Source organism: Procambarus clarkii, chromosome 86 (genome assembly GCF_040958095.1).
Source record: "Procambarus clarkii isolate CNS0578487 chromosome 86, FALCON_Pclarkii_2.0, whole genome shotgun sequence".
In the NCBI taxonomy this organism is placed as follows: Eukaryota; Metazoa; Arthropoda; class Malacostraca; order Decapoda; family Cambaridae; genus Procambarus; species Procambarus clarkii.
In genome coordinates this window covers 4,135,959-4,163,793 of record NC_091235.1, presented here as the reverse complement: position 1 = coordinate 4,163,793, position 27,835 = coordinate 4,135,959, and the positions used below count along the sequence as shown (strand labels likewise).

General features: G+C 40.6%; 1 protein-coding gene and 1 long non-coding RNA gene across 3 annotated transcripts in view; one reads left to right on the top strand and one right to left on the bottom strand.

The window, feature by feature from the left end:
- The window catches only part of LOC123769091 (nuclear pore complex protein Nup153), a 70,080-nt gene that overhangs the window by 39,939 nt on the left and 2,306 nt on the right, over nt 1-27,835 (top strand). For both annotated transcript variants that reach the window (XM_045760053.2, XM_045760046.2), the window contains exons 9-10: nt 545-3,098; nt 13,489-13,574. In XM_045760053.2, the coding sequence (XP_045616009.1) occupies nt 545-3,098; nt 13,489-13,574 (2,640 nt within the window). The remainder of the gene's footprint in view (nt 1-544; nt 3,099-13,488; nt 13,575-27,835) is intronic.
- Nucleotides 13,581-27,835, bottom strand: part of LOC123769109 (uncharacterized) — a 39,848-nt gene continuing 25,593 nt past the window's right edge. The window contains exons 2-3 of the long non-coding RNA XR_006774199.2: nt 20,087-20,179; nt 13,581-13,756 (exon numbers count right to left, since the gene is read on the bottom strand). This is a non-coding gene — a long non-coding RNA (uncharacterized lncRNA). The remainder of the gene's footprint in view (nt 13,757-20,086; nt 20,180-27,835) is intronic.

Genomic DNA, 27,835 nt, shown 5'->3' with positions numbered 1-27,835 from the left:
ATTCCAACCCATACAAAATAAACATATCACACAAATCTACTACAACTCAAGAGTACCTAATGCTGCCACCAAGCAGTCCAGCATCAATTATCAGATGAGTTCAGGAGCGGACAAACACCGCCTAAAACCGCTGAACATGAAAGGGACGGAGGGACAGGGAGCCACTGGGGTTCTACCAGAAAGAAGCGTTTCACTACATTTAACGATGGATTTTTGGGGGTGCCCCTTGCTAGCTCCCTGTAACTAAATAACTTCACCATGATGCCCCTATTCACCTAGCAGTAAACAGGTATTTGGGAGTTAGACAGCTGCTATTGGCTGCTTCCTGGGGATATGTGTAACAAAAAGGAGGCTTGGTCGAGGACCGGGCTGCAGGGACGATACGTCCCAAAATCATCTTAGGGTAACCCTCCGCCCCGCATCGCTTCTTTCCACTCCCCCCAATGCCCCCTCATTGCAAACATCCATTAGTTATGGATGTTAGAGACAACATTTAATAAATATATTCTTCATATGTATATCATTTTTTTCTTTTGTGTTTCAGTGACTTGCCACAGTTAGCTAAGAAAGTTGGTGGCAAGATGAAGTCAAGAGTTGCAGATAGTGGAAGAAGTTCCAAAAGGCATAATGATGATGATGTCATTGTGGAAGTACCTCGTCTCCCAGCTGTCTCTCTTACAATGACTACTCTCCCAACAATTAATCTGCCAATCCATGCACCATCCACGCAAGGCTCACACGTGAAGATAAACTCTTCACCAAAAGGTTTCACATTCTCAACTCCTGAAATAGTTGATACTCACTCTGATGTTGAAACACTTGCAAATGCCCCCAAATTTACATTCAGAAATCCTGCACTGATTGGGGAGGTTAATTCATCTGTTGATGATCTTGGTACCATAGCTGTGCCAACTGTACCAATGATGTTTAATAGCAGTAGCCCAAGTTTGGGGCCAAAACTAAAGGCAAACAACAAGAATGCTGTAATACCGTTAGCTGGAAAACTTAGAGAAGGAAGCATATTAGATATTCTTAAATCAAAGGGAAATAGTCCAGATAAACTATCCTCTATATCTTTACCATCTAACAGCTTTGAAGAAAAGGTAGAAAATTCAAAAACTGAAAATAGTTATTTAAATTATAAAACAAAATTACCTTATGAGGAAGATAGGGTAACTAAAACACCACAAGGGTTTAAGGGCTTTGGTTCTGCCTTTAAGAAATCTGGTGATGAATGGGAGTGTAGTGTGTGTATGATTAGGAATAAGAATTCAGATGCGAAGTGTGTAGCATGTCAGAGCCAAAGACCTGAACAGAGTATTGGTGTTGGCACTACAGAGGTGACCACTCGTGCAGCTAGTGTAGTGGAGAAGTGTTCTTCGTCATTACCAGGGGGTGTGGCAGGGTGGGGGGATGCTTTCAAAAAGTCTGGTAATAAGTGGGAGTGTGATATGTGCATGTTACATAATACAGACTCGGCGGTGAAGTGTGTTGCATGTGAAGCTCCGAAGCCTGGAAGTACAACTGTGTGTGAAATTTCGGGTGAACTTAATAAAGTAGATAAGGAAGACAAACTAAATTCAGGGTTTGGCTCTGCATTTGCCAAAGGCAAAGATGAGTGGGAGTGTGACACGTGTTTAGTTAGAAACAAAAGTGAAGCCGTACAGTGCATATCATGTGAAACTCCTAAGCCTGGTGCTGCTAGTGTGTGTCAAGCCATAACTGGAAACTTCAGATTTGGTCTTAATTCAAATGACTTATCTTCCACAAGTTCTACTTTTAAGTTTGGTTTAAGTAACTCTCAAACTCAAGTTAAGTCAAGTGGATTTAATTTTGGAGTTAGTGCCAAAAGTACAGAAGACAGTGACAGTAAAGGGAATTCAGGGTTTAAGTTTGGAGTGCCTGTAGAGAAGCCTAATGCATTGACTGGATTTTCTTTTAGCTCTAATTCTGAAAATGTACATTCTAAAGAAAAAAGTCAGTGTGCTAGTGGTGGTTTTAAATTTGGTGTTCAGTCATTGAATTCTAAAGATAGTGAAAGTATTAATAAAGAACCCAGTTTATCATTTGGTAAGTCACCTGAAAGTAGTTCAGAACCTGTTACTGCTGCCAATAAGACACAAGTTGCCTTTAGTTTTGGATCAGGAACTTCATTAAATACTACTGCAAAGGAAAATCAGAGTAAAGTAGTTTCTAATGAAGTAAATCCAGCAACGGAACCTACGTCTGGAAATAGTCACGATCAACACATTGAGGTAAAAGACTCCAAATCAAGTGAAATGTTTTCATTTAAATCCAAGTCTGACAATGTAGATGGTATCAGCAAGACAGCATTCACCTTTAATGATGTCATACCTGGGCATGGAAAAGATAGCGTGGCTAATGTTACAAAGACTGCTACCCCAATCTCATTTGGAGCCTCTAAAATTACAAATGCAGGTTCAGAATCTTGTGCTTTATCCTTTGGTGCTAAGGTGGTGGAGAGTGCTATTCCAGCTGGAGGGGTGTTCACGTTTGGAGACAAGGGAGCAAAGCCTTTCGCCTTCGCTTCACCTGCAGGCAACAAAGAGGAGTCCAAATCATCACCTTCATTTAACTTCAATGCTAAATGGGACTCCATAGATACAAGTGAGCCTGCCAAGAAAATGACCTTTAGTGCAGCTAACACTGGGGGAATTAACAATGGTGTCAGTTCATCGTCGTCATCACTGTTTGCCTTTGGAAACAAGGAGAACAAGTTGAGTGCAGGTTCAGGCTTTGGGGCAGTTCCATCAGCCACCCCAGCATTTGGAGCACCAGCTCCAGCATCCAATCCAACTCCTAATTTTCAGTTTGGCAATAGTAACCCCCCTCCTCCAGCAGCAACAGCACCAGCACCGGCATTTGGAAACCCTGCACAAGCATTTGGTAGTGCAACTCCAACATTTGGTACCAACAGTATCAACAACAGTTCAACTACATCATTTGCCTTTGGCCAGCCAGCTGAGAAGAAGCCGAGTGCAGGTTTTGATTTTGGCCAGGCTGCTAGCAATACAGGATCCAGCTTTAACTTTGCAAGTGGGGGAGCCCAGTCTTCAAACATTTTCCAGTTTGGTCAGGTAAGTCCTATGTCGTAAACTTTAGATACATTATTTTAAGAAGTATTTAACATTGATATTTTTCTTTAAGTTATGCTCTAAGCTGTGTGTGTGCACAGTATAATTGTGATAAAGACTACAGGAAATTTCTGAGAAACTCATCATTGATGGACAAGGTAATTGGTGGAACAGTGGCATAGATCCTATTTTTACACTGAGACATCTTGTAGATCAAGTATGTTAGTAATAATGCAAGATGTACATGGCCTTTATATGACTACAAATTTGAAACTTTTGATAGGGAATGGCTGTGGAGAGTCATGAGAATGTATGGAATAGATAAGAGTTGTATTAAATACTGTAAAATGTTTTATTTGAGGTGTATGCGAGTGTTTGTAATCAGTGACATGCGGTGTGAACACATGCCATACCACAAGTTGGAAACCATAGGATGAAATAATGGAATTATCTCCTATGTAAACTGATCATATTCTTCATTAGAGATTTATGTTTAGTTCAATATTGGTGTTTGTGTGTGTGACAGGACCGGCAGATGTTGACAAAGGGAAAGTAATGGGTAGTGGCAGAGATGTGAACTCTTTGTGAAACACAATTGTACATGTGAATAGTGAAAAGTTAGAAATGATCATCACATCCAGGATGTGTGATATGAGGAGTTTGTAAGCAAAGTTCTAAGTATAGTGATTTGGGTAGGAAGTGGAAAGGTATGGAATGTAAGTTTATCAATTGTAAGCTTGAGGGGTACATACTTGCATACTGAGACGGTTTGGGCTTGTTGACGAGTGAAGAGTAACCAAGTGAATGAGGGTAAACGGAGGACCAGACTGCCGAGTATATATATAACGAGTGTGATGTAGCTGGGCTTGTATGTTAATCATAGATGGCAAGAAACAAGGTTGTGTGCAAGTAATGTCCAGTTGCATTGATTTACAAGTGTCATTGTATAATTTACACACACTGGTTTAAGAAAACAAGAATAACATCTTGAGTATTTTTCCATTTGTATGCTCTCAGTATTTTAGGTGCAAATATACAAAATTTCAGTAAAAATTTCTTTAAATCATCAGATTAATTGTACTTAGCCAGGTTGGTCATTAATTTTGTTTTATTAAACACTTTCAACTTTTTATGTTTACAATTAAAAAGACTACTTCATGCACAACTATGCAATAACAAAAAATTACAGCTGAAATAGTCTACTGTATTTGTATATATGGATTCATGAACATTTGTTTAAAAAGTTATATAAATTTTCATTCAATTTTGTGGAATGTGTTATAATTGTATAAGAAAACTAACCAGTCAACTTCTAGTATTTTCCATCGCTAATGCACCCCTATTAGGTGAAATAACGTATAATTAAAGCCGTTCATGTAATAAAAACATTTTAATTTGTTTATATAAATAACACACTGGAATAAACACTTGGTGTTAAGAAGACTTAAAGTAAACAACTCTGCTCTTGTCATTTGACAAACTCTTCCTTTGACCTGCAGTCTCGGGTTTGTGATCCTTTGACCTGCAGTCTCGGGTTTGTGATCCTTTGACCTGCAGTCTCGGGTTTGTGATCCTTTGACCTGCAGTCTCGGGTTTGTGATCCTTTGACCTGCAGTCTCGGGTTTGTGATCCTTTGACCTGCAGTCTCGGGTTTGTGATCCTTTGACCTGCAGTCTCGGGTTTGTGATCCTTTGACCTGCAGTCTCGGGTTTGTGATCCTTTGACCTGCAGTCTCTGGTTTGTGATCCTTTGACCTGCAGTCTCGGGTTTATAATAGACATTTGGTCCAAGAGTTTGCAAGTTCATTGATGGATTTCACAGTTTTGGAGTTTGAAGATTATGGAATGTTGTTGTAGTTATTCTTATGTATATTAATTTGTTGCCTTCCAGTGTTAAGAGTTGTGAAAGATTTGTGGTAATACAATTGGGAAGAGGGACAGTTCGTTTTGTGATTGTTTACTAGCTTATGTATTCCCAAAACTTGGCCTGGTAACGTGATGCCTAAACATCCGTATTTGGCTCCACTCTTCATTCTATGATGCATATTTTAATGACTCATTCTCAGATGAGTATGAATGATTGTATTTAAAAAATATTAACTTAATGTATTAAATTGTATTTGTTACATATCCTTAGATTTTTTTCAGTGAAAGTGAGAATCGAGGTAATTTTTTCTTTATTTCCATTAAGAAAAATTTTCCTTCTGTAATCTATGCCTTAAAATCCTTATAAATGTATTTTTCATTAATGTTTGTTCATAGTGTGTTCACTAATAATAACTATTGAGACACAGGAACCACAGGACATAAGTGTTTACAAGATTTAATAAGATCTTATTCTTTTTTACAAGATGTTTACAAGATTGAATAAGATTGAATTAAAGGGGGTGTTCTTGTTTGCATTTATGCTAAAGCTGTGCAAATCAAATACAAAAGCACATGGAAAATAATTATTTTCCAGATACCTAAAAAAAAAAAATCCCCTTTTCACACTTTACAAGATGCATTTTAATATCATTATTTAATGCTTGACTTCATAGCCACATTCAGCACTAGGTGTCTAGGAGGCTTGGCATATGCAATGCTGCACAAATGTTACCCTCAAACAGTTTGCAAATCGGTGCTTCCTCCACCGGTTCATTACTCACAGGAGTTCTCAATGTTGTCATCTGAACATTTAGAATACACATTCTTCTTTTATGGAATGAATACAAGTTTTAGTGATTTTGTACTGAAGGCTAATAGATGCAGCAGCAGATTAGACCACAGGAACCTGCCATGGACAGAACCCAGTCACAAACCCAGATCCTCGAAAACATCAAAGGGAAGAGAAGACGAAAGGAGGGGCACTAAGAGGAAAACAGGACAACTCCGGTTCTCTTCCCAAAACACTTAAAAACTCATCCCTACAGCCAGAGAGGGAGTTTCAGCATTGGAGCCTGTAACTCCCCAGGGGCCAAAAACTGAGAAAAACACAAAGGCCACTGACAATTTGTTTTCCCCAAAAGGACTTGTCAGAATATAGGTTCCATGGCCATGTTGAAAATCCGGAGGAAATTGCTCACCGTCCACCAGCTAACCATTGCTAAAATGCAAGCTCTGATGCCAAACACCTTCAATTGGCAAGAAATATTGGGAATCCTATTAATACCAAACCCTGATCAGATAGGACGCACAGAGGAATGGGTGCACAGTGTTGGAAAGAGTAGCTTCCCTCAACGGCTAGGTCAGCTGAACCTGAAAAGTGAGGCAAAGGCACAAGAAAGTGAGCTTGCCAAGCCATGTGGGTCCTGAAACACACCAGGGTCATAAAAAGCAGTGCCTAAAGGATATTTCTTTGGATTATTCTAGCTTCTCAGCCTTGTATACGTTAATCTTTGGTCACCCGTCTATTTCCACCTCTGCTGTTTTATGAGTCGATTGTTTTTATTCCCATTTATTTTTTGCCCCATTTTGTGGGTGTAGCTTTGAGTGTGCTGGGTGCATTTCCTGGGGTCTGTGTTTTTTGGATTTGTCTCGTCTTTCCTGGTGGTTGCTTTATGTTTGTTTAATGGCTAATTCCACACCTTGGGTTTGTACCATATACAGTTCTCAAGTTACAGCTATTCCCTCAATTGAGGTTTTTGCCATGGGATGCACCTGTTCTGGGGTGCATGTGTGGTTTCCTTTGACTTCTGTCCTGTGTCTTCTTGGATCTGTGGCAGTGCTTTGATATGTGCTTTGATTTCTGTACCTTGTTTTGCAGCTGGGTTGGTGGGTTTACTGTTGGCTTGGTACTGTGTGGTACGTCTGACCCATGAGTTCTTTTGGTTCCCTTGTCTTCCTCAAGGCTCTAGTAAACAGACACCATTAAAAAACAAATCGTGGGCAACATTCGCAGGTGTGAGAGCCTCTGTACTGAGTGAGTAACCAAGGCTGGTACACGCAGCATGAGCTAACGCACTGCTGTTCAGTTTGTGACCACAGCATATATTGTATATATTATGTAATATATTGTATATATAACATAATATATTGTATATATAACATAATATATTGTATATATTACATAATATATTGTATATATAACATAATATATTGTATATATAACATAATATATTGTATATATTACATAATATTTTGTATAAATTGTAATAAGAGCATGAACAGTATGCTGGGAGGAGCCATTTTGGTGAGGGAGGGAGTGAGGCTGTCGTCTGCTAGTTGGTGTGTGACTTGCAATGCAGTTTCTTGTGGCCACTAAGTTGTTTGGACATCATACCAGCTTAGTTGTACAGTTATGGTGAACAAAACACGTAGATACTTGTATATAATGTGTGTGTATAGTGTAGTAACAGCAAAAAGTATGGTGGGAGGAGGGATGTTGACGAGTGAGGTGTTACAGGAGGTGAGGTCTGCTGGCTTGTGTATAGTGGCCACTCATGTTGTTTGGACACACCATACCAACTTAGTGATTCGCTATGGTGAACAAAACGTGCAGATACTATAACGTGTATATTGTGTAATAACCGTAAAACTATTTGTTTATTGTTTTATGAACATAATTTAATCACTAAAATGCACACCATACCTTTGAGTATAGTGATAGTTCACACATTTTATTATATAAATATCACACTACACACTATTGAATAATATTACTGCAAAAAAAGTTAAAAAATAGATCACACATTGAAATAATTAGGTAATATCTTTGTGGCAACTCCCGCCTAACCAACCCGTTCTCGCACTTGCTTTTAGTCAATATTGGCTTATTTAATAAGTGCATATGTGACATACTAATTGATTGTGAATATTTTAGTTTATTTTGAAAAGCTTCATAGAAAACACCGACCTCACCTAACCTTCTTTAGTATGTTAAGATAAGCATCTTATTGCTTCTTATTTACAATTATTACTTAACCTATCAACGGTATAGGTTAATTTACAATTATTACTTAACCTATCAATGATATAGGTTAAGTAATAATTGTAATTAAGAAGCAATAAGATGCTTATCTTAACACTTTGGCGTACCCCGCGCCACCCTTCAACTGTGCGATATGGGACCCAGGGTGTCACAGGAGCGCGCGTAAATTCTGAAAAGTGTATACTCTCTTCAACTTTGTCACCTTTATTCTCATCCTACGAGATTAAATTTGGTATCATTGTGTTCGCAATAGAATTCTCTACAGCACTAAATGCATATAAACTCCAAAAGCCCGGCTAATTACCCGCAGCAAACAGAGAAAGTGCGAGCGAGTTACCCAGGAGCGGGCAAACGCGATAAAATGTTTTCACTATTTTCACTCTGGTCACCTCACTTTTTGTCCTAGGTCTTTCATTTTGGTCTCAATAGGTTCGCAATAGAATTCTCTAGAGGAACATTAGCATATAAAATAAAAAACCTGGTCACGCTCCAACCGCCGACGAGTTGAAGACGGGCCGCGAGTGAGCGCTCAGACACCTTCCAGCTACACTCCCAATTCCCTTCCTTTTCAAGCCTTTCTTTCGCAATTTTCTTCCTGGAAGGGCCTTGTTCATGATCACTATCCATCGTGGAGTAAGCGTAGATAGTTTCTAAAGCCGCAGTAAGAAATATAGCCACGGAAAATAGACGAAATGTTCACACGTTTGAGATGTGAGGGGAGGCGACATTGGTCACAACAGTGGAGCGAAAACAATGGGCCGACGGCGTGTGCCAAGTCATCTGAGGGCCACAAGGCTCAACAAAGAAAATGGAAAGAAATCAGCGCACATTTTAAAACCAGTCCCCCCAAAATTGGATAAAAACCAGATTTTTGGCGATTATTTAAAGTGGATGACGCAATGCTGCGTCATGCCCGGGCGAAAGTGTTAACATACTAAGAAGGTTAGGTGAGGTCGGTGTTTTCTATGAAGCTTTTCAAGGTAAACTAAAATATTCACAATCAATTAGTATGTCACATGCACTCATTAAATAAGCCAATATTGACTATATGCAAGTGCGAGAACGGGTTGGCCTAACAGCCCAGGTGTAGCAGCCCGGTGTTGGACACATACTCGGTCAACCCCTCAATTTTGCCAAACTTCCTTGCCCTATTGCTAGCAAAATATGTCGCCTACGATTTTTTTATGATTTTTTCCCGTTATCAGGGAACACATTTTAACAATCTTGGAAAACTTTTTTTTTTTCTCTCGCGCGTGCCTGACGGTGTTGCAGGCTATAATCCCCATAGCAGTCTAAGGGTTAAAATGTGCTTGCCTTATTAATTAATAGCCTTCAACACTGCCAGGTGCAAGAAATACAAAAATTAATTTTTTTTTTTTATCTTAAGTGTTCATTTGTGTTCCTTGATGTAGTGAAAAAAAAATAGTCGGTGACATATTTTGGCCGCAATAGGGGGAGCATGTCTGGTAAAATTGAAGGGTTGACAGTAACCGTTGGAGACGGTCAGCTCCACCTGCGCTGTCATGGTGGGAGTTGCCACAAAGATATTACCTAATTATTTTCAATGTCTATATTTTTTTCAGTAATATTATTCAATAGTATGTAGTGTGATATGTTTATATAATAAAATGTGTGTGAACCATTACTGTAGTCAAAAGTATGGTGTGCATATTAGTGATTTAATTATGTTCATAAAACAATGAACAAATAGTTTTGCTGTTATTACACTATATACACACACATGATATATATAAGTATCTGCATGTTTTGTTGATCATAACGAACCACTAAGGTTGGTATGGTGAGCCTAAACAACAAGAGTGGCCGCCACACACCAGCCAGTAGATGCCACCTCCCTCCCTCCTTCACCAACACCTCACTTGACAACATTCCTCCTCCCACCATACTGTTGTAGACAGTTGGAACAAGTTAGGTGGGCAGGTGGTAGAGGCCAAAACCGTCAGTACCTTCAAAGCGTTACGTGGCAAAGAGTGCCGGGAAGACGGGACACCACGAGCATAGCTCTCATCCTGTAACTATACTTAGGTAATTACTTGGGTAGCAGCTAGCAGATGACAGTGTGTCACTGTCTCCCTCACCAAAATAGCTCCTCCCACCATACTCCTTTTGCTGTTATTACACTACACACACACACATTATAAGTATCTACATTTGTGTTCACCATAGCAAACCATTGAGCTGGTATGGTGAGTGCAGACAATAACAGGTGGCCACACAGTCAGCAGATGACGCTACCTCCCTCCCACCCTCAGCATTACTCCTCCCACCCTCAGCATTACTCCTCCCACCATACAGCACAGTGCTAATTATCACAACAATCCTGCTATTATCAAAATCCTGGTCATTTTTATCAGTCGGGTTCTTCTGTAATACTATCATTGCTAAATAATTGCAGTTATATATATATATTGACATTTTTAGGCGATCATGTGGTCACAAGCTGAACAGCAGTGCTGTTAGCTCATGCTGCGTGCCCCAGCCTTGGTTGCTCACTCAGTACTAAAGCTCTCTCATCCGGGAATGCTTCCAACAATGTTTTTTTAATTGGTGTCTGTTTACCAGAACCCTGAAGAAGCCAATGTGAACCCCGTGTAGCCATGGGACATTTAAATTGTGTGCAGCACCCTCAATTGTATATATACGATGTGTGCCATTCAGCGACATTTACTCAATTTGCGCCCTCTAAGGGTTAATGTTGTGTTATTATCCGCCAGCCAGTGCGGTAGTTAGGGCACTCCCTAGGTTCATTTCCGGGTGCCCTAGGGTTCCTCGGATTAATCTTTTCGTAGGTTTTCTTCCTCTTTGCTTCTATTGCAGAGGTTTGGGAGGCCCTTGGCACGTACCTCTTGCATGACCCGTGTTACACCTCTATGTTGGATCTGGTTTTATTTGAGTTCGGTTCCACTTACACTGATCGCGTGTGCTTCGAGGTTCAGGTATGGTCTCAGCATCTTTCATTGTACGTGGCAAGGTGTCTTCTCGGCTGGCATCCATCTCAAACGACTGGTTGGTGTGGACTCCCTGCCAGGGTTATGGTTCATTCCTAACTTGCTGGATTAGGGTTCCTAGTAACTTGGCGGAAGTCCCAGTTGGTTCTGTCCCAGGTTCGGGCTTAGCTGGGGCTAGTGTGGGGCGTTCTCAAACTGCGCCCGTTTCTCTCCTTCCTGTGCCTTTGCTACAGTTGTGGTTCCATCTCTAGCTGTTTTTGTCCTCTCGGCGGTTGCTCGAGGAGCTGTGTGGGAACCTGAACTTTGCCCTGCTGGCTTACCTGCTGGGCATGGTTTGACTTTCAAAGGCTGTTCTGGTATCTTCAAAGCGGCGTCTTTCGCCGCTCTCTCGATCACTGGGTTTGTTCCCTGGTGTCCTTGTGTCGGTTGCTGTGTATTTGGGTTTTGGTGCCATGATGCCACCTTCTTCCCTCACTCGATGTGTTCACGGACGCCTTGTCTTGTGGTTGGGGCTTTGTGACCAGTGATCACCAATCCGGCCAGGGTCGTTAGGGTCTATCCTTACATCAGGCTCACAGCACTGTGTGGGTGTTTGTGGCAAGGGCTGCGCCGGATTCGGCTTCCTTGTAACTTGATGGTTCAACTACATTCGGACTGCTCCCCCATGGTTCATTGTCTCAACCTTGGGGGAGGGGGGTCCATTCGGTCCATGGCTCTATGGGACTTGTCACTTCATGTGGCTCTTCTGCCGAGTTCTCGTGGTTTAGCTCATCACTCTTGTTTACATTCAGGGAGTATCCAGCGTTCTGGCAGACGTCCTGTCACTCTTCATACCTCTTTCCACGGAGTAGACAGTCGACGCTGCCTTCTTCCTTTGGCTTTGCTGGACATACGGGTGCCCCGGAGGTGGACCTCCTCGTATTGGCATGGTCTCGGCGTCTCCCATTGTACGTGGTGAGGTTGTCGCGGTAAATGCTTTTCGGCAGGCGTGGTCGAGGTGGGGGTTCCTTTACCTCTCTTCCCCTGTTCCAGCTGTTGCTCCAGGTCTTAGCTCGCTTGGAATCCTATCGAGAGAAGGTGATTCTCCTGGCTCCATGGTGTCAGGTCCAGCCCTAGTTTCATGTACTGCTTGCTCGGTGTTCGAACCCAGGCATTTTTCTGCGTCTCCACCTTTTCCAGCAGATTGGGTCAGTGAATTACCTCGCTGGTTCGCCTTTCTGCTTTGCACCATGCATCTTAGTCTTTTTAATGCGTGTGTATTGCCATTTATATGTTGATCAGATGGCTTCTTTGATGGTGTCCCACTTGCGGTCTTCTTCCCAGCGACATTATGTAGTTTCTTGGTGTTTTTTTTGTCTTTCTTTCTCTTCGAAGGGTTTCGTCAATTTCGAACCGGGTTATTTTGCCCTCTCTCTTTCTTGGCTTTTCTTGAATGGCATCTCATGCCTTGTACTGCCGCTTATCGTACGGCATTGGCGGAGTTGCTCCAGCTTGCATTCGGTGTGGATGTGGCTTCCGCTCCGTTTCGCAAGCTTTCACATGCTTTCTTCACCTCCGGACTGCTCATGCACCACCTGAAGCTTTTTGGTCTTTAGACCTTAGAATGTGTTCTTTCTTCTCCTGGCTGTGTTGTAGCCCCTTTGGTTACGGATTGCTTTTGGAAGGCCTTGTTTATGTTGGCCTGACCCCCCTCTGGGGGGTCAGGTTTGGGAGCTTCGTGCTCTCCTTTGACGCCAGGGGTTCTGTTTGTTTGCGGCCTTCTTTTCTGGCAATGATTGAGACGGCGGTTATCTTGAGATGATTTCGGAGCTTAGCGTTCGCCCGATCCTCGACCAGACCTTCTTTTTGTTACACACCCCCAGGAAGCAGCCCGTAGCAGTTGTCTAACTACCAGGTACCTATTTACTGCTAGGTGAACTGGGGCATCAGGGTGAAAGAAACTTTGCCCATTTGTTTCTGCCTCCACCGGGGATCGAACCTGGAATCTCAGGACTACGAATCCAAAGCTCTGTCCACTCAGTTGTCAGGCTCCCTTATCGGTGACAGGCAGTCAACGGTTGTTGACTGATTGGCGGGTTATATTCCAGAAAAAGTATTGGGTACGGCTTACCATGAGCTATGGGAAGGGAAAGTTCTCAGGACTGCCTCCAAGAGTCCGCAGTCATCTGTTCCTCTATCCACCTGGGTAATAAAAAAAAAATCCCAAATGTGATGTTTAATATACTGTGAACAAAAGACTAGTTAAAATGATCGTGTTTTGTGAGTGGAAGTCACGGAACAGTCTGTCCACCAAGTTATCACAAGTCGAGCCTGGCCCCAGGCTGCACTTGGGGGATGTAGACCAACTCCAGAACCCTCTCCAGGTATCTCTAGGTAGTGTGCAGTGGTGTGTACTTTTATCACACATAGTTGAGATAAGTTCCATAGCTGGTATATGTACCTTCTTATGAGTACTCGTGTATGTTTTGCTTTATTGCATTACTATTATGTTTGTCATTTGGGAATTTCTGTTGCAGAGTCAAGCTAATAGTACTCCATCAAGTGGATTGTTCGCATTTGGTGCTGCTAACTCGGAAGTCCCTGCTCCAGCACCTTCTTTTGGGTTTGTATTTTTTTTTTTTATCTTTAAATATGTTAGTCTCTTTGATTTCTGTAACTTTTTTTTTTTTTTTTTACATTTTATTTCAAATTTTTTAAATTATGTACTTCTGGTGGGAATATCTTAGTTCATCACTATTCTATTTCGTCTCTTATATTTTTTGGCGTCTCCTCTCTTGTATGTAACTGAAATGTTAAAGAAATGTAATGTAGGTTTGAGCAAAAAATATGGCAGCTATTAACAAGTTATTTGACCATATTGCAAAAAATCAATATTTTTCCCCTGTAATACCTTGAATTTCATTAAATTGACTTAAAGCTATAATACTGAATGATCATAAGACTAAGTGTCCTTTCATTATTGAAAAGTGTAACTCATTGGCAACAATTTTCTGGTCATTGTAGCTGATGAATACCTCCATGCTGCTATGAGAATTCAAGAGCTCTTCTCTTTTATTCCTTAACCCTTATTTTAAGGAAGCAGTCATGCACAGCCTCCAGTATGTCCTTATTATATTAATTGATATGACCTGACTAATATTGACCAATCCAGCCTCCTGGTTGGCAGTCTTATAAATTAGGCAATTTGATGCTGCTGCATGCAGTCTGATGTACGAGTCTACATCATACACCAGCCTGGTTTATCAGGTAGTATTTACTTGGTAGTATTTACCAAGTGCAATTTCTAGCAGAGGGGGGAGGGGGTTGGCCAGGTGTGTGTGTGTCTTACATTTAGAGGGAGGGAGTTGAAAAGTTGTGGCCCACCCCTAATGTTTATTGATTTGTCTTTTAAGAGTACTTGTTGCATCCTTACTTTCTAGTGGGGCTATTTTTCACATTTGGTCATGTCTCCTGCTCTTGTAAGGAATTACAATAATGTGTAAATTTGAAACTAGTCCCTATAATATTTTTGCAGAGTAAATCATTGTGCATCTCTCGCCTTTGTTCCAAGTGGTGCAGGTTGAGAGATTTTGTGCTGTTTCAATAATTTAGATGTTTTATTAAAGGAATTCAGTCAATACACATTCTCTGCACATTTTCTAGATCAGCAACCTCTCCAGCTTTTCCAGCTTTAAATTGGGCAGGTAGTGTACAACAATATTCTACCCTAGAGAGAGAGCACTAGTATCTTAAAAGGTACAACCATTTCTTTTTCATCTTTTGTTTGAAAAATTCTTCTTATCCAGCGTGTGATTTTTCTTGTTTTTCTGACAGCTACTTTACTATATTCCTTACACGTAAGGTCTTCAACATTACTGCGACGTCTTTTACGTTGTATTTTATGTCTACGGTATGGTTGACTATTGGTACGATGGTCCACACTGTTACTATAAGTGCTACCTAAACAGGAGGGTGGGCTGAAATATGGCTATAACACATCTATGTGGTTAGAATGGAGTAAACTTACGTCAATGAAAAAATTATGCCTTTTTTAATTGCTTACCATACAATGAGGTTGTGTTCTAGTCGTCTGCAAGTATTGACAGATCACATTTTTTTGCCTCCCACTTGAGTTTGATTGTATTTCTGACAACATTACCAGACAATAGCAACATGCCTGATGAGGGTTTCAGACGTTCTACAGTATTGTACCTCCCAAGTCCGGCTTGGAGCCAGGCTTGACTTGTGATAACTTGGTCCAACAGGCTTTTGGTTGGAGCGGCCTGCAGGCCTACATTTCTGCAACTCGGTTGGTCTGGTACTTCTTGCGGGGCCCTATCTAATTTTATTTTTGAACAAATCCACATTTGTTTCAGAAATATTTTTTATGCTTGCTGGGAGCATACTAAACAGCTGTGGACCTCTGGTGTTTATACTGTACTCTTACATTGTGCCTGTGGCACCTCTACTCGGCACTGGTTCTGTTCTGCATTTCTTTCCGTATCTTTTGCTCCAATATGTTGTTTTCCTAATGTGGAAATTTGGGACCTGGCCTTCCACTATTGTCCATGCACTGAATATAATATTTCATACCTTTCTCATTTTTTTCCAGGGTGTATATTTTGAGTTATCATGTCTGGACACTGTTCTCTGTATTCCCTCTGTTTCAACACACTCCAACTCTGAAAAGGGAAGTGATTACCAAGCAGTGCTCCAGATAGGAGAGCACCAGTCATTTAAATAGTACTGTACTGGTGCTACTGAGCCTATTTTCTTGAAACACTGGTTTAAGTTTGCATTATCTAGCTGGTCTTACCAGCATACTTCTGAGAGGTCTTGGTTTATTCATTCCCAGTTAATCAGTTTATTAAAATTGAATTTGCTGAATTCTCCTCCTCCTTGGATTTCAGACTGGCTGCACAGGCCTATTGCCCATCCTTGCCTGAAATTCAATTAGGTTGTGATCTGAGTTACCTGTGTTTGTAATGTCACTAATCATTTCATCATTGTTTGTAAAAGTAAGGTCCGGGGTGTTTTCTTTTGTAGCTGGCTCTATTATCTGCTGGTTTAAGGCAAATCTGTCGCACATCTGCAAGATATCATTAGTGTGTTGACTGTTCACTTTGACTGCTTCCTGAGATTCTCTCTGCTATAATAGTATTTGCTACATTTTTTCCATTTTAGATGCCTTAAGTTGAAATCACCAAGTAAGATGTTAGGAGAAGGATTTGCGAGGGCTTTCTAAGCAGTATTATATTTTCATAAGTTGGTCTTAAAACTGCTGAGGATTTGCTTCTGGTGATTTATATACAAGGGCAATCACCTCATGTTGAATTACTTTTATTAGCACTTCCACCACATTGTTTGTGGTGTTCAGCAGCTCAGTGCAGATGAGTGTGTCTTTGATGTACAGGCTGACCCCACCCTGTTGCCTGTGTTTCCTCTCACACCTGAAAAGATTGTACTCCTGTATCCGTATTTCACTGTCATAATAGTCCATAGTGTGAGTTTCAATTAATAAAAGTTCCTATGCAGTTCCTATATTCCTAATATTGGCAGGTTTCACAGTCATTCTTTGATCATCATGGTTTATCCACTACATCCTGTGTTGGCTCTTTGCTGATAGATTTAGGAGATCCTGTAGATTCCTGTTGTCCTCCACTAACTTCCTTTTGTGTTGGGTGTGTCTGTTTGGATCTGTGTTCGCACTTTGTTCATTAGTACCCTCTAACACCATGTTTTTGTTTTGTAGTCCATCCGTCTCCACGTACCTGGGATGTCTGTACTTTATATCTGCATTTCTCTGCAATTTCTAAGCATGCAGTAACGAGGTAATTTCTGTCTTCAGAAATATTTTTCAGAAAATTTGATATCTTTAGAAAGAAGCAATTATCCTCATTGCAAATCCAGTATATCAAGTTATTAGCGATTTATTTTTCTTAACCGCTCAACTACCCCATTATAATATGACGGCCCTGGTGGTGTGCCAGGAAAAAATTATTTTAGCTTTTTGTATTGTAAAAATGTGATCTCTGATCACAGAAAACTAAACTAAAATATTGTACATTATTTTATGACATGCTTTAGCTATGATGGAGCCGAGACGGTGAGTAATTTGATTGCCGGGTGAGTAGGTGCCCTCAATGGCAGCAGTGGCAATAAAAACTGTATAATTGTTCATAATTATTTCAATGTCTCTTATTTGTTTCTTCTTTGAGGTTTTGCTGTAAAATTATTCAAAAGTATGTAATTTGTGGAATTTATATAGTTAAATGTGTGAAACATCGCTGTGCTAAAAAATATGGGGCTCATATGTGGTGAAATAGTTATATATAACTAGCAGTACCCGGCCACGCGTTGCTGTGGCTCAGCAACACATGTGCACCGCTGAGCCACAGCAACCTTCCCTGTTCCCCAGTCCTCCCCACCATTCCCCCCTCACCCGTCTCCTCGGCCTCCCAACCATTCCCAAACTCCCCCGTTCCCTCGTCCTTCCCCACCATCTCTCACTTCTGTCCCCTCGTCATCCCCAAAATTCCCCACTCCCTCGTCCGATGCCTTCCAAAATGGTCTGATGTTCCCATCAGAAAATTGGGAACATCAAGTGATCTGATGTTCCTATTACTGAAATATAAGAAAAAGTTAAAAATGAAATGAAAATATGAAAAAAATTAAAAAATAAACTTTACTCATGAAATGAACGGTACGGTAAACAACATAGCTCAATTCCAACGCAGTTCATACAAAATAATTATCTCAAAATGAAAATAAATCAAAATCTATGAAAATTCATTTCAATTAGAAACATTGAAATGGAATTGTAACATTTTAGTATAGCATGTGTGTTGCTCTTATATGCCACAGATGGCGCTGTTTTTCAAGAAAAGCATGGTTTTACCTGTCACAGGTGTGGCATCTATACTTATACTTACAAAATGAATGGTATGGTAAACAACTCGGCTCAATTCCAACACAATGTCACAAAATAATTCAATAAAAAATATAATAAATCAAAATATGAAAATTAAATTTATCAATGCAATTGGAAACATTGAAATAGAATTGGTGACATTTAATATAGTGTACATGTTTCTATTATATGCAACAGATGGCGTTGTTTTTAAAAAAACGCATGCTTTACAGGGGCGGCATCTATATAGTAGGTATATAAAACCACGCTCCCATTTGAATGCAACGTTGTGTCAAAATTTCAAAGCCATTGGTGAAGAGCTTTCGGAGATTACAGCGTGTGTTGCTCTTACATCCAACGGATGGGGCTGTTTTTCAAAAAAAGCATGCTTTTTCCTGTCACAGGTGAGGCATGTATATAGTAGATATATAAAAAGACGTGCTTATTCGAATGCAACGTTGTCGAAATTTCAAAGCAATCAGCAATCTGTTTCGAAGATTTTCCTCACATGAAAAACACACACGTTTCAGAAGAAGCATGTTTTTTTTTACAGTCACAGACGTGACAATTATATAGTATGTATATAAAAACCTGGCCGGATGCAAATGGAACGTTATGTAAAAATTTCAAAGCAATCGTTGAAGAACTTTCGGAGATTAGCGATTTTGAACAAACGAACATTTCCATTTTTATTTATATAGATGTGCGTGTGCACATTATATATAACTACATTTTTGTGCGCCATAATAAACCACAAAAAGTGTGTTGAGAGTTTATATACTGTTCACAGAACATGAATCCAAGGTCAGCCTAGCGGCCAACAGCTGAGTGGCAGGGGCTGCCCCAAATACGTTTTTACATAATTGTTTCGGTGTTGGAATGGTTTTAAATCTAGTTTTTTGCAGTAATATTATTAAATATTGTATAATCTGTGGAATTGATATATTTAACACTTTCGTACAGCGGCAACGCATGCTGTGTCCGTAAATAACTTGACGGATGTGCGGTACAGATGCATCGGTGCGTCAAAAAATAAAATATTTGTTAAAATTCAAGTTTTTTCCGATCTTTATGGGGCTGGTTTTAAAATGTGTGCCAGCGTCTTCCCATTTTCTGTGCTGGTCGAAATGAAAGACGTAGCATGAGAATTGAGGTGACAAAAGTGGAGAGTATACACATTTTAATGCTCTTGTGCTCTCACGGGTATCGCTCGGCCGATTTCTGGGTTTGGTGCGGGTGGCATGCCGGGGTTTTGGATCTTTGTATGCATATACTCCTGTAGGGAATTCTATTGTGAACATTTTTATACTAAAATGAACAACGTACAATGATAATTGAGGTGATACAACTGAAAAGAGTATACAGTACACATTTCAGTGTTACTGTGTGCTCATAGGAAAAGCTCGGGCCACCTTGGGGTAGCCTGGCTCGTGCACACCCAAAATGCGAAAGTGTTAAATGTGTGGAACATTGCTATTCTTAAAAATATTGGGCTCATATATGGTGACAGGAATAGTGTTCTTGCTGTTATTACACTATACACACATTATATATCGCTATCAACATTTATATACATCATAACATAGTAATAAGCAGTTCTGGTGGTTATGGTGATGAAATCAAAACACAGCATGGAGGTACATGATGAAAGCAGAAGCCGGTCGGCCGAGCAAACAGCACACTGGACTTGTGATCCTGTGGTCCCGAGTTTGATCCCTGGCGCCGGCGAGAAACAATGGGCAGAGTTTCTTTCACCCTATGCTCCTGTTACCTAGCAGTAAAATAGGTACCTGGGTGTTAGTCAGCTGTCACGGGCTGCTTCCTGGGGGTGGAGGCCTGGTCGAGGACCGGGCCGCGGGGACACTAAAGCCCCAAAATCATCTCAAGATTACCTCAAGATCACTCCAGCAGTTGCGTGATGCAAGACAATGCCTCCAATATTCAACACATCTCGCTATCACCAGCTACAAATCTGCTGTTATTACCGCATTCCTGTCACACAATCCCGAATGTAAATCCATTTCCATAAAGTTATACTGTGAAGGAACATAAGGTCGTTTTTATGATATGTAGATGCAGGAAACAACGGCTGGGTACTGTGAGTGCATACCTCATGCTGTGAATATCATAACTAGCATTGTATTCACTGATATTTAAATGTTGTACATAATCTTTATTACAGTCAGGATCATCTATGACACTATCAAGACAAAATAATTACCTACCTATTTTATTCATCATTATTAAGTGGTGCTGTGAGCTCCTGCTGCATCGGCCAGGCTTGGTCGCTCTCCCAGTAGTCAGAAACACAATCAAATCTGCTCATAGTAGGAAAGCAACATGTAAAGGATCTGGTAATAATGATCTCTGAAGACCTAACGTTTAGGGAGCATAACCAAGCAAATATTGGGTCAGCCAGAAAAATTATAGGTTGGTTTACGAGGCCCTTCAAATCTAGGGATCCCATCACAATGGTTGTACTGTTCAAATTACTGGTGCTTTTCCGTCTTGATTACTGGACGATGCTCACTTTCCCCTTCAGAGTGGGAGATATTGCTGAAATAGAGAAAATTCAGAGAACATATACAGCATACACACAGTACTTGATAAAGCACTTAAATTTTGGGGGACCGTCTCAAAGCTCTCCAAATGCACTCCCTAGAAAGGAGACGAGAGAGATTTCAAATATTATACACATAGCAAATACTGGAGGGCCAGGTCCCAAATCTACATAGTAAAATAACAACATTCTGTAGTGAATGCTATGGAAGAAAATGCAAAATAGAACCAGTAAAAAGCAGGGGTGCCATAGGCACAATCAGAGAACAATGTATAAACATCAGACGTCCACGGTTGTTCAACATGCTCCCAGCCAGTATAAGAAATATTGCAGGAACAAACATCTTCAAGAGAAAACTAGATACTGTACTGTACTTTTCTTGAAGTACCAGACCAACTGGGCCATGGTGGATATGTGGGCCTGCAGGCCAAGCTCTCACAAGCCAAGCCTGGCCTCAGGCTGGGCTTGTAGAACTCCCAACACTCCATCCAGCTGGTACCAAGGCTCTCGCAACCAGTATGGATGTTGATGATTTTTCTTTTTTCTTTTTTAAATATATCTTCTGTTTACTGGCATTGAGGCACAGGATGTAAGCCCCATGTACCTGTGGGAGTTATGAATCATTCCCTATTCCTAATGCCATATGGCATCGTGGCACTCCTATTCGGTGCTTTATGGCACTCTGTGCAGTACAGTAGTTAATTAACTAACTGGACGTTTTGACAAAATTGGTGTTTGCGACTAAAGAACACACATGGCGACTTGTATATTTTGAGTACACTACAGTTTTGTTGCACTTCACATAAGACACGGCTGTGGCCATAGTTGTTTATTTCTACTCGACTGTATAGATATTACTGTTGGTGATAGCCTTTGTAGCCTCACCAGATATAGAATTGTAACCTGTTACACTGGTCCCATAATTGTTGCAGCTCGGCTTCAAACAGGAAAGAAGGTTGCAATTAAGCATAGAGTGGAAAGAATACATGAACCTCATGACTGGTGGATTGGATGAATCTGTCCTGGTGGTCTTTAGTACATGTAACATCCCCAAGGGTGAAAGAGCATCTCGCTTCCAGTTCACATGTATACTCACATTAAATCGTTGCCTTTACCTACTTCAACTCAAATGAGTAATAAAGCCTGGGAGAAATTGAAGCTGTACCTGGCGCCTACTTACATGCATGCCCTTGTCACCCTAGTGCTAGGTTAAATCTGACTTGTCGGTGTTGACAGAAGATTCTCCTCTTCCCCTTCTAGGGTCGCAGAAGTGTCGATTCCCTCAGCTCGGTCAGGATTTTGCATTACTGAAGGTAATTAAAGTTCCTCCCTGACAATAAATGACTTAAATTTTTTATATGTATAGTTCTGATCATGGGGGGGGTCTAATTGCAAAGTTCACTGGCCCCTAGCATCTTAATGACTGTAAGGACCCCACCATCTTGATGTTAATATCCTACTCAATTGGCGGGTACCACTTCATGCACTGCGTCACTAAACTACCTGGTACTTCGTCTCGGTACTAATGGTTTCACCTGTAACAATAGTATCCAGAATGTCTCCATACTTTACTTGGCACTGCAGCTGCTATTTGCCAAGCATTCATCATTTTGATGAGAAATTGTGAAGGATGATAATGTGCATAATTAACATTATGCCTGTTTAGCAGGCCTCATCTAAAATTGTGAGAACAGTAAAAGAGTGGTTGGGTGTTTATGGACTGATGCACTGTTGTGCTCAGTACAAATGGAACAGACAGCTGTTCATCCCAGGTGGCTTTATCTTTGTCCACTAAAATAATAATATCTTTTAATTGACTTATATGGGTGATAAGTGGTAGCACTGTGATTGTTTCCAAGATTTTACATACTAACTGGAAGATTTTATTGACAAATTCTTGTCCTTTGTCAGCCGCTAGAAGTTTTGGAGGTCGGTATTCAGTTACAAATTTATTTGTTAGTTATGTATGTGTTGGCTACCATTTGCCGATTCTTTCATGGAAGGGGTACCAGACTGGCATACCCAGATGGAGACAGATGGTCCACTAACACTCGTGTGTATTGGTTATCTGAGGGGGCTATCATGCATGTCAATCAAGATGACTCCCACCTGATTCAGTGAGTTGAATATTTCTGGGAATTCCTGAAGTGGTGCTTGTACCTTGGGAATACCTTTGCTCATTTGACAGTTTATGCATGACTTCGCATATTTAATAATTTGGGAGAATAAGCTGGGGAAATAAAATGACTGCTTTAATATACATTTTGTACACACACCAAGGTGACCAGCTGTCTTTGACACTTACAATTACAAGTATCAACGCTAAAGTCATTCAATACGTATACTGTACCATCCTTCATTTCAAACTTATTGCAGTGTGTCCTTGCTTGAATGAACTCTATGAAATGAGTGCAATTCATTCCATAAGGGATTTCGTTAAACCTGTCAGACCCCCCCCCAGGCAACCCCTGACAGCTGGGTGGACAGTGCTTCGGATTCATAGTCCTGAGGTTCTGGTTTCGATCCCCGGTGGAGGCGAAGACAAGTGGGCAAAATGTTATTTCACCCTGATGCCCCCTGTTACCTAGCAGTAAATAGGTACCTGGGAGTTAGACCGCTGCTACAGGGTGTTTCCCGGGGATATGTAACAAAAAGGAGGCCTGGTCGAGGACCGGGCCGTGGGGACGCTAAGCCCCGAAATCATCTCAAGATAACCCCTCTCCTTGCCAGTAGGGGGGGGGGATCAATAGGCCTACATCCACTATAATGCATATAAAGTTTTGTGACTTTCCTTACTAGGAGACAAGTGTAATGAAATATCTGCATAAATAATCCTCAAGCACATTTAAATAAGTCGAATCTACCTATTCTGTATTTTATCATTCTGAATATTGTATGTAATAGAGCATTCATGGGCAAACAATTCCACGTCAGTTATAACTATATAACTTATTGGTGGGTGCAAACATTACATAATGATTAGGATTTATACAAACTTAAAAAAATGGATTTTTATTTGGCTATGGCATATGATAGCATGAAAATTTGCGAACAGTTTGGTATCAGAATTATATAAATGCGATCATTATTGAAACCAAACGGGTAAAATTATAGAATTTTGTCAGCAAAGTGGTGTGGGAGGAGGGAGGGAGGCATCCACCACAGTCTTCACAGTGGTGAAGCAGCAGCAGCGGCGTCTTGCTCGCTGCCATATGACGCCGGTGATTTGCTCGTTCCCTCGTCATACCACGAATCGACTGCACACGTTTTCATGCAATTTCCCTCAAATGAAAATTAAAATATTTATTACAATCTTCAGCATTTTGATTACTAATAAGAGAAGTTAAGTTAGTGCTATACTGTAATATGATAATTGACATCATTATTTCTGAGCAAGCCAACCAGCCAGCAATGGTGTTTAAACAAATGCATTATTATATATTTTTAAAATTGGGTGTGTGGTTTTAACACTTTCGCCTGGGCATGACGCAATGCTGCGTCGTCAGTTTACTGTCGGTAGTCCCGGGGATGACGCAATGCTGCGTCGTCCACTAAAATAATCGCCAAAAATCAGGTTTTTATCCGATTTTTGGGGGACTGGTTTTAAAATGCGCGCCCATCGTGATAGAGCAACCTCAGTGCAGCAAGTAACTGTCAACAAACTGAATGCAATCTTTGACTACAATACAAACATGAAAGGTGTTGATCACTTTGACCAAATGATCTAATATTATCACTTCACAAGGAAAACTCACAAATGGACGAGGAAAATGACCTTTTATTTTGTGCAAATGGCTATCTACAATGCTTATGTGATGTACAACTACTACACAACATTTAGAAGGACTCCACTAAACATATGTGGGCAGGAATTGGGAGTGTAGCTGGAAGGTGTCTGGGCGCTCACTCGCAGGTAATGCGTGGCCCGTCTTCAACTCGTCGGCGGGTGGAGTGTGACCAGGTTTTTTATTTTATATGCTAATATTCCTCTAGAGAATTTTATTGCGAACCCATTGATTCCAAAATGAAAGACCTAGGACGAAAATTGAGGTGACCAGAGTGAAAAGAGTGAACACATTTTATCGCTTTTGCGGGCTCCTGGGTAACTCGCTCGCAGTTTCTCTGTTTGCTGCGGGTAATTAGCCGGGCTTTTGGAGTTTATATGCATTTAGTGCTGTAGAGAATTCTATTGTGAACACAATGATACCAAATTTAATCTCGTAGGACGAGAATTGAGGTGACAAAGTTGAAGAGAGTATACACTTTTCAGAATTACCGCGCACTCCCGTGAAACGCTGGGACCCACATCACATAGTTGAGGGGTGGCGCGGCGGGTGCGTCAAAGTGTTAAGTTGCTATTGATGGACACTAATATTTGTATAATTGTCATATTTTATTTTTAATGTATGTGTATTAATATTTGGAGTTAAACTAAAATGTGCATTGACAGCTCTTGACCTGAGCTGATTATACTCTAGGACAGCACGGTTTCTTTTAAGTGTCATTGTTCGTTGATCTATATAAAACACAAAATATCGGTGGAATAGTATGGTTCAAAATACCTCATACTATTTTCTACTGCTAAAGCTGCATTGTCATTAGCTGAGTACCTTACTTCAGCCCATTCATTTTCGTACTGTATTATCCCATGCCAAATCATTGCAGCTGCCAACCCATGCATGACAGAGCTAGAGTACACAGGGGAATTGTGTGAAAATCCTGGTCCGGCTTCAGTGGAAGCCTTGGAAAACCCTCGTGAGCTCAGTAGAACTCAAGGTTGCTGTCCCTTTTTTACCATGTTGTGGCCTAGTTGACTAGGGCGTGTGTGTGGGAACACCCACCGCATGGGTTCGAACCCTCATCAGAACAATGTGGATTTTCGCTCTTGTTAAAGATACGGGGGTCTATAATTTAGAGGATTTTCTCGGCTACCTTTTTATAGATTGGAATTATGTTTGCCTTTTTTTCATATATCTGCTAAGATTCCAGTGTACAAGGATATCTGGAATATTAATTGGAATGGAATGCTCAGCTCAGTTGCACATTCTCCGAGTACCCAAGTTGAAACTCCATCTGGTCCAACTGCTTTATTTCTTCCTAGCCCCTAGAGTAATGTTTCCACTTCATCTTGAGATGCTTCTATATATTCTATGGTGTGCTCTGGCATTGGCATTGGGTCCAACTCTGAAATCCTCATTTTGTACAAACACCTTGGAACTGTTCATTTAGGAGTTTCACGCATTTCTATTTCATTCTTGGTGAACCTGTTCCCCATTCTAGAGCTCTGGATTTTATCCTTTACATGCAGCTTGCTTTTAGTGAATTTATATAAGGCATGGATCTGTTTTACATTTGCCTGCTATACCTTTCACAAAGTTCCTTTGTCTCTTTCTTCATTGCAGTGTATTTCTTTCTTGCTTGTAGTGCTGATATATTTGAGGGCTAGGCCTCTTCCTATAGTTTTTAAATTTTGCTCCGAGGAGCGAGTTTATTGGGCCGCGCCACTCATCCTGTGAGTTGTACCCATTTTCTTGTTTTTTCCTCTTTGGCTCTCACAATTTCAATTGAACCAATCTCGTTTTCTGGTTCTGCATCTCTGTTTTGGTAGGAATTTGTTTGTACCTTTATTGTATATTTCACAGAATTTGGTAAACATCTTATTTACTTCCTTGCAAATGTTTCCAATTAAATTTGTTAAAGAATTTGCTAAGTTCCCCATAGTGTCCTCTCTTGAAATAAAGTTTATCAACTGTTTCAATGTCCCCACTTTCTTCTAGATTTCACAGCCACACCTCAACCTTCCTAGTTTTCCTGTCACATCTCCAAACTAAGTAGCCTCATAGGAATAGGACCTCATTTAACCCTTAAGTTGCTAAGAGGTCCTGAGGAGATTTACACCCCTGTGCGCAAGAAAAAAATTATAAAAATTATTTCAGCTTCTAAAAATGTTAATTTGTGTTCCCTGAGCACAGGGAAAAATAATAAAAAAAATCGTAGGCGACAAATTTTGGGCGCAATAGGCCGAGGAAGTCTGGCAAAAAGTAGGCGTTGACAGAGCGGTCGTCAGAGCTGGTCAGCATCACCCAAGCTGACAGGTCGGAGTTGCCACAAAGATATTATTACCTAATTATTTCAATGTCTCCGATTTTTTCTTAGTTTTTTTTTTTTTCTTTTGCATATTATTAAATAGTGTGTATTGTGATATATTTATATAATATGTTCATAAAACAATAAACAAATAGTTTTGTTATTACATTATATACACAGGTTATATATAAGTATCTGCATGTTTTGTTCACCATAACGAACCACTAAGTTGGTATTGAGAGTCGAAAAGCAACGAGGAGTGACCGCCACTCGCTGCCACTTCCTCAACAACGCCTCACTCGCCCACTTTTTCCTTCACCATCCTGTTTTATGTTTTATTCAAAATATACAGATGTTATATATAAGAATCAACATGTTTTGTTCACTACAACTGTACAACTAAGCTGATATAGTTAGTTCAGGCACTAAGAGTCGTCGCTACACACAGTCAGTTGGCGGCTCCCTCACTCATTCAAGGTCACACGTACTAAACTTTCTCCCCCAACAATACTGTTTGCAGTGTTATTACACTATATACACATATTATATATAAGTATCTACATCTTGTATGCACCGTAACTGTACACCTAAACTTGTAGAGTGCCCAAAGAGCATAGTGGCCACCCTCTAAACAGCTAGACAAATTATGCAGACGACGTCACCTCCGTCACCCAAATGGCTCCTCCCAGCATAATCCTTTTGCTGTTATTACACTAATACACACATTATATATAAGTATCTACATTTGTGTTCACCATATTGAACCACTGAGCTGGTATGGTGAATGCAGACAACAACAGGTGGCCACACAGTCAGTAAACGATGCTATCTCCCTCTGTCTCTCAGCATCACTCCTCCCACAGCGCTAATTATTACAACAATCCTGCTATTATCACAACCCTGGTTATTTATATCAGTCATGGGTCATCTGTAATATTGTCATCGCTTAATAATAGCAATTATATATTTTGACATTTTTCGGCGATGGTGTGGTCACAAGCTGAACAGCAATGCTGTTAGCTCATGCTGCGTGCGCCAGCCTTGGTTGCTCCAACAGTACTGTGCCTCTCACACCTGAGAATATTGCCCACGATTTAAAAAAAAATGGCGTCTGTTTACAAGATCCCTGAGGAAGCTAATGTGAACCCCGTGTAGTCACGGGCCATTTGAATCGGACCTGGCACCCTATGGCGTATATATACGCCATGCGCACCGTGGGACATGTTACTCATGGCATATATATACACCATGCGCAGTTTAAGGGTTAATATTACCATATTTCAACTTTTTTTTTTTTTTTTTTTGCCCTGTCGTAGCTGTCGATTAA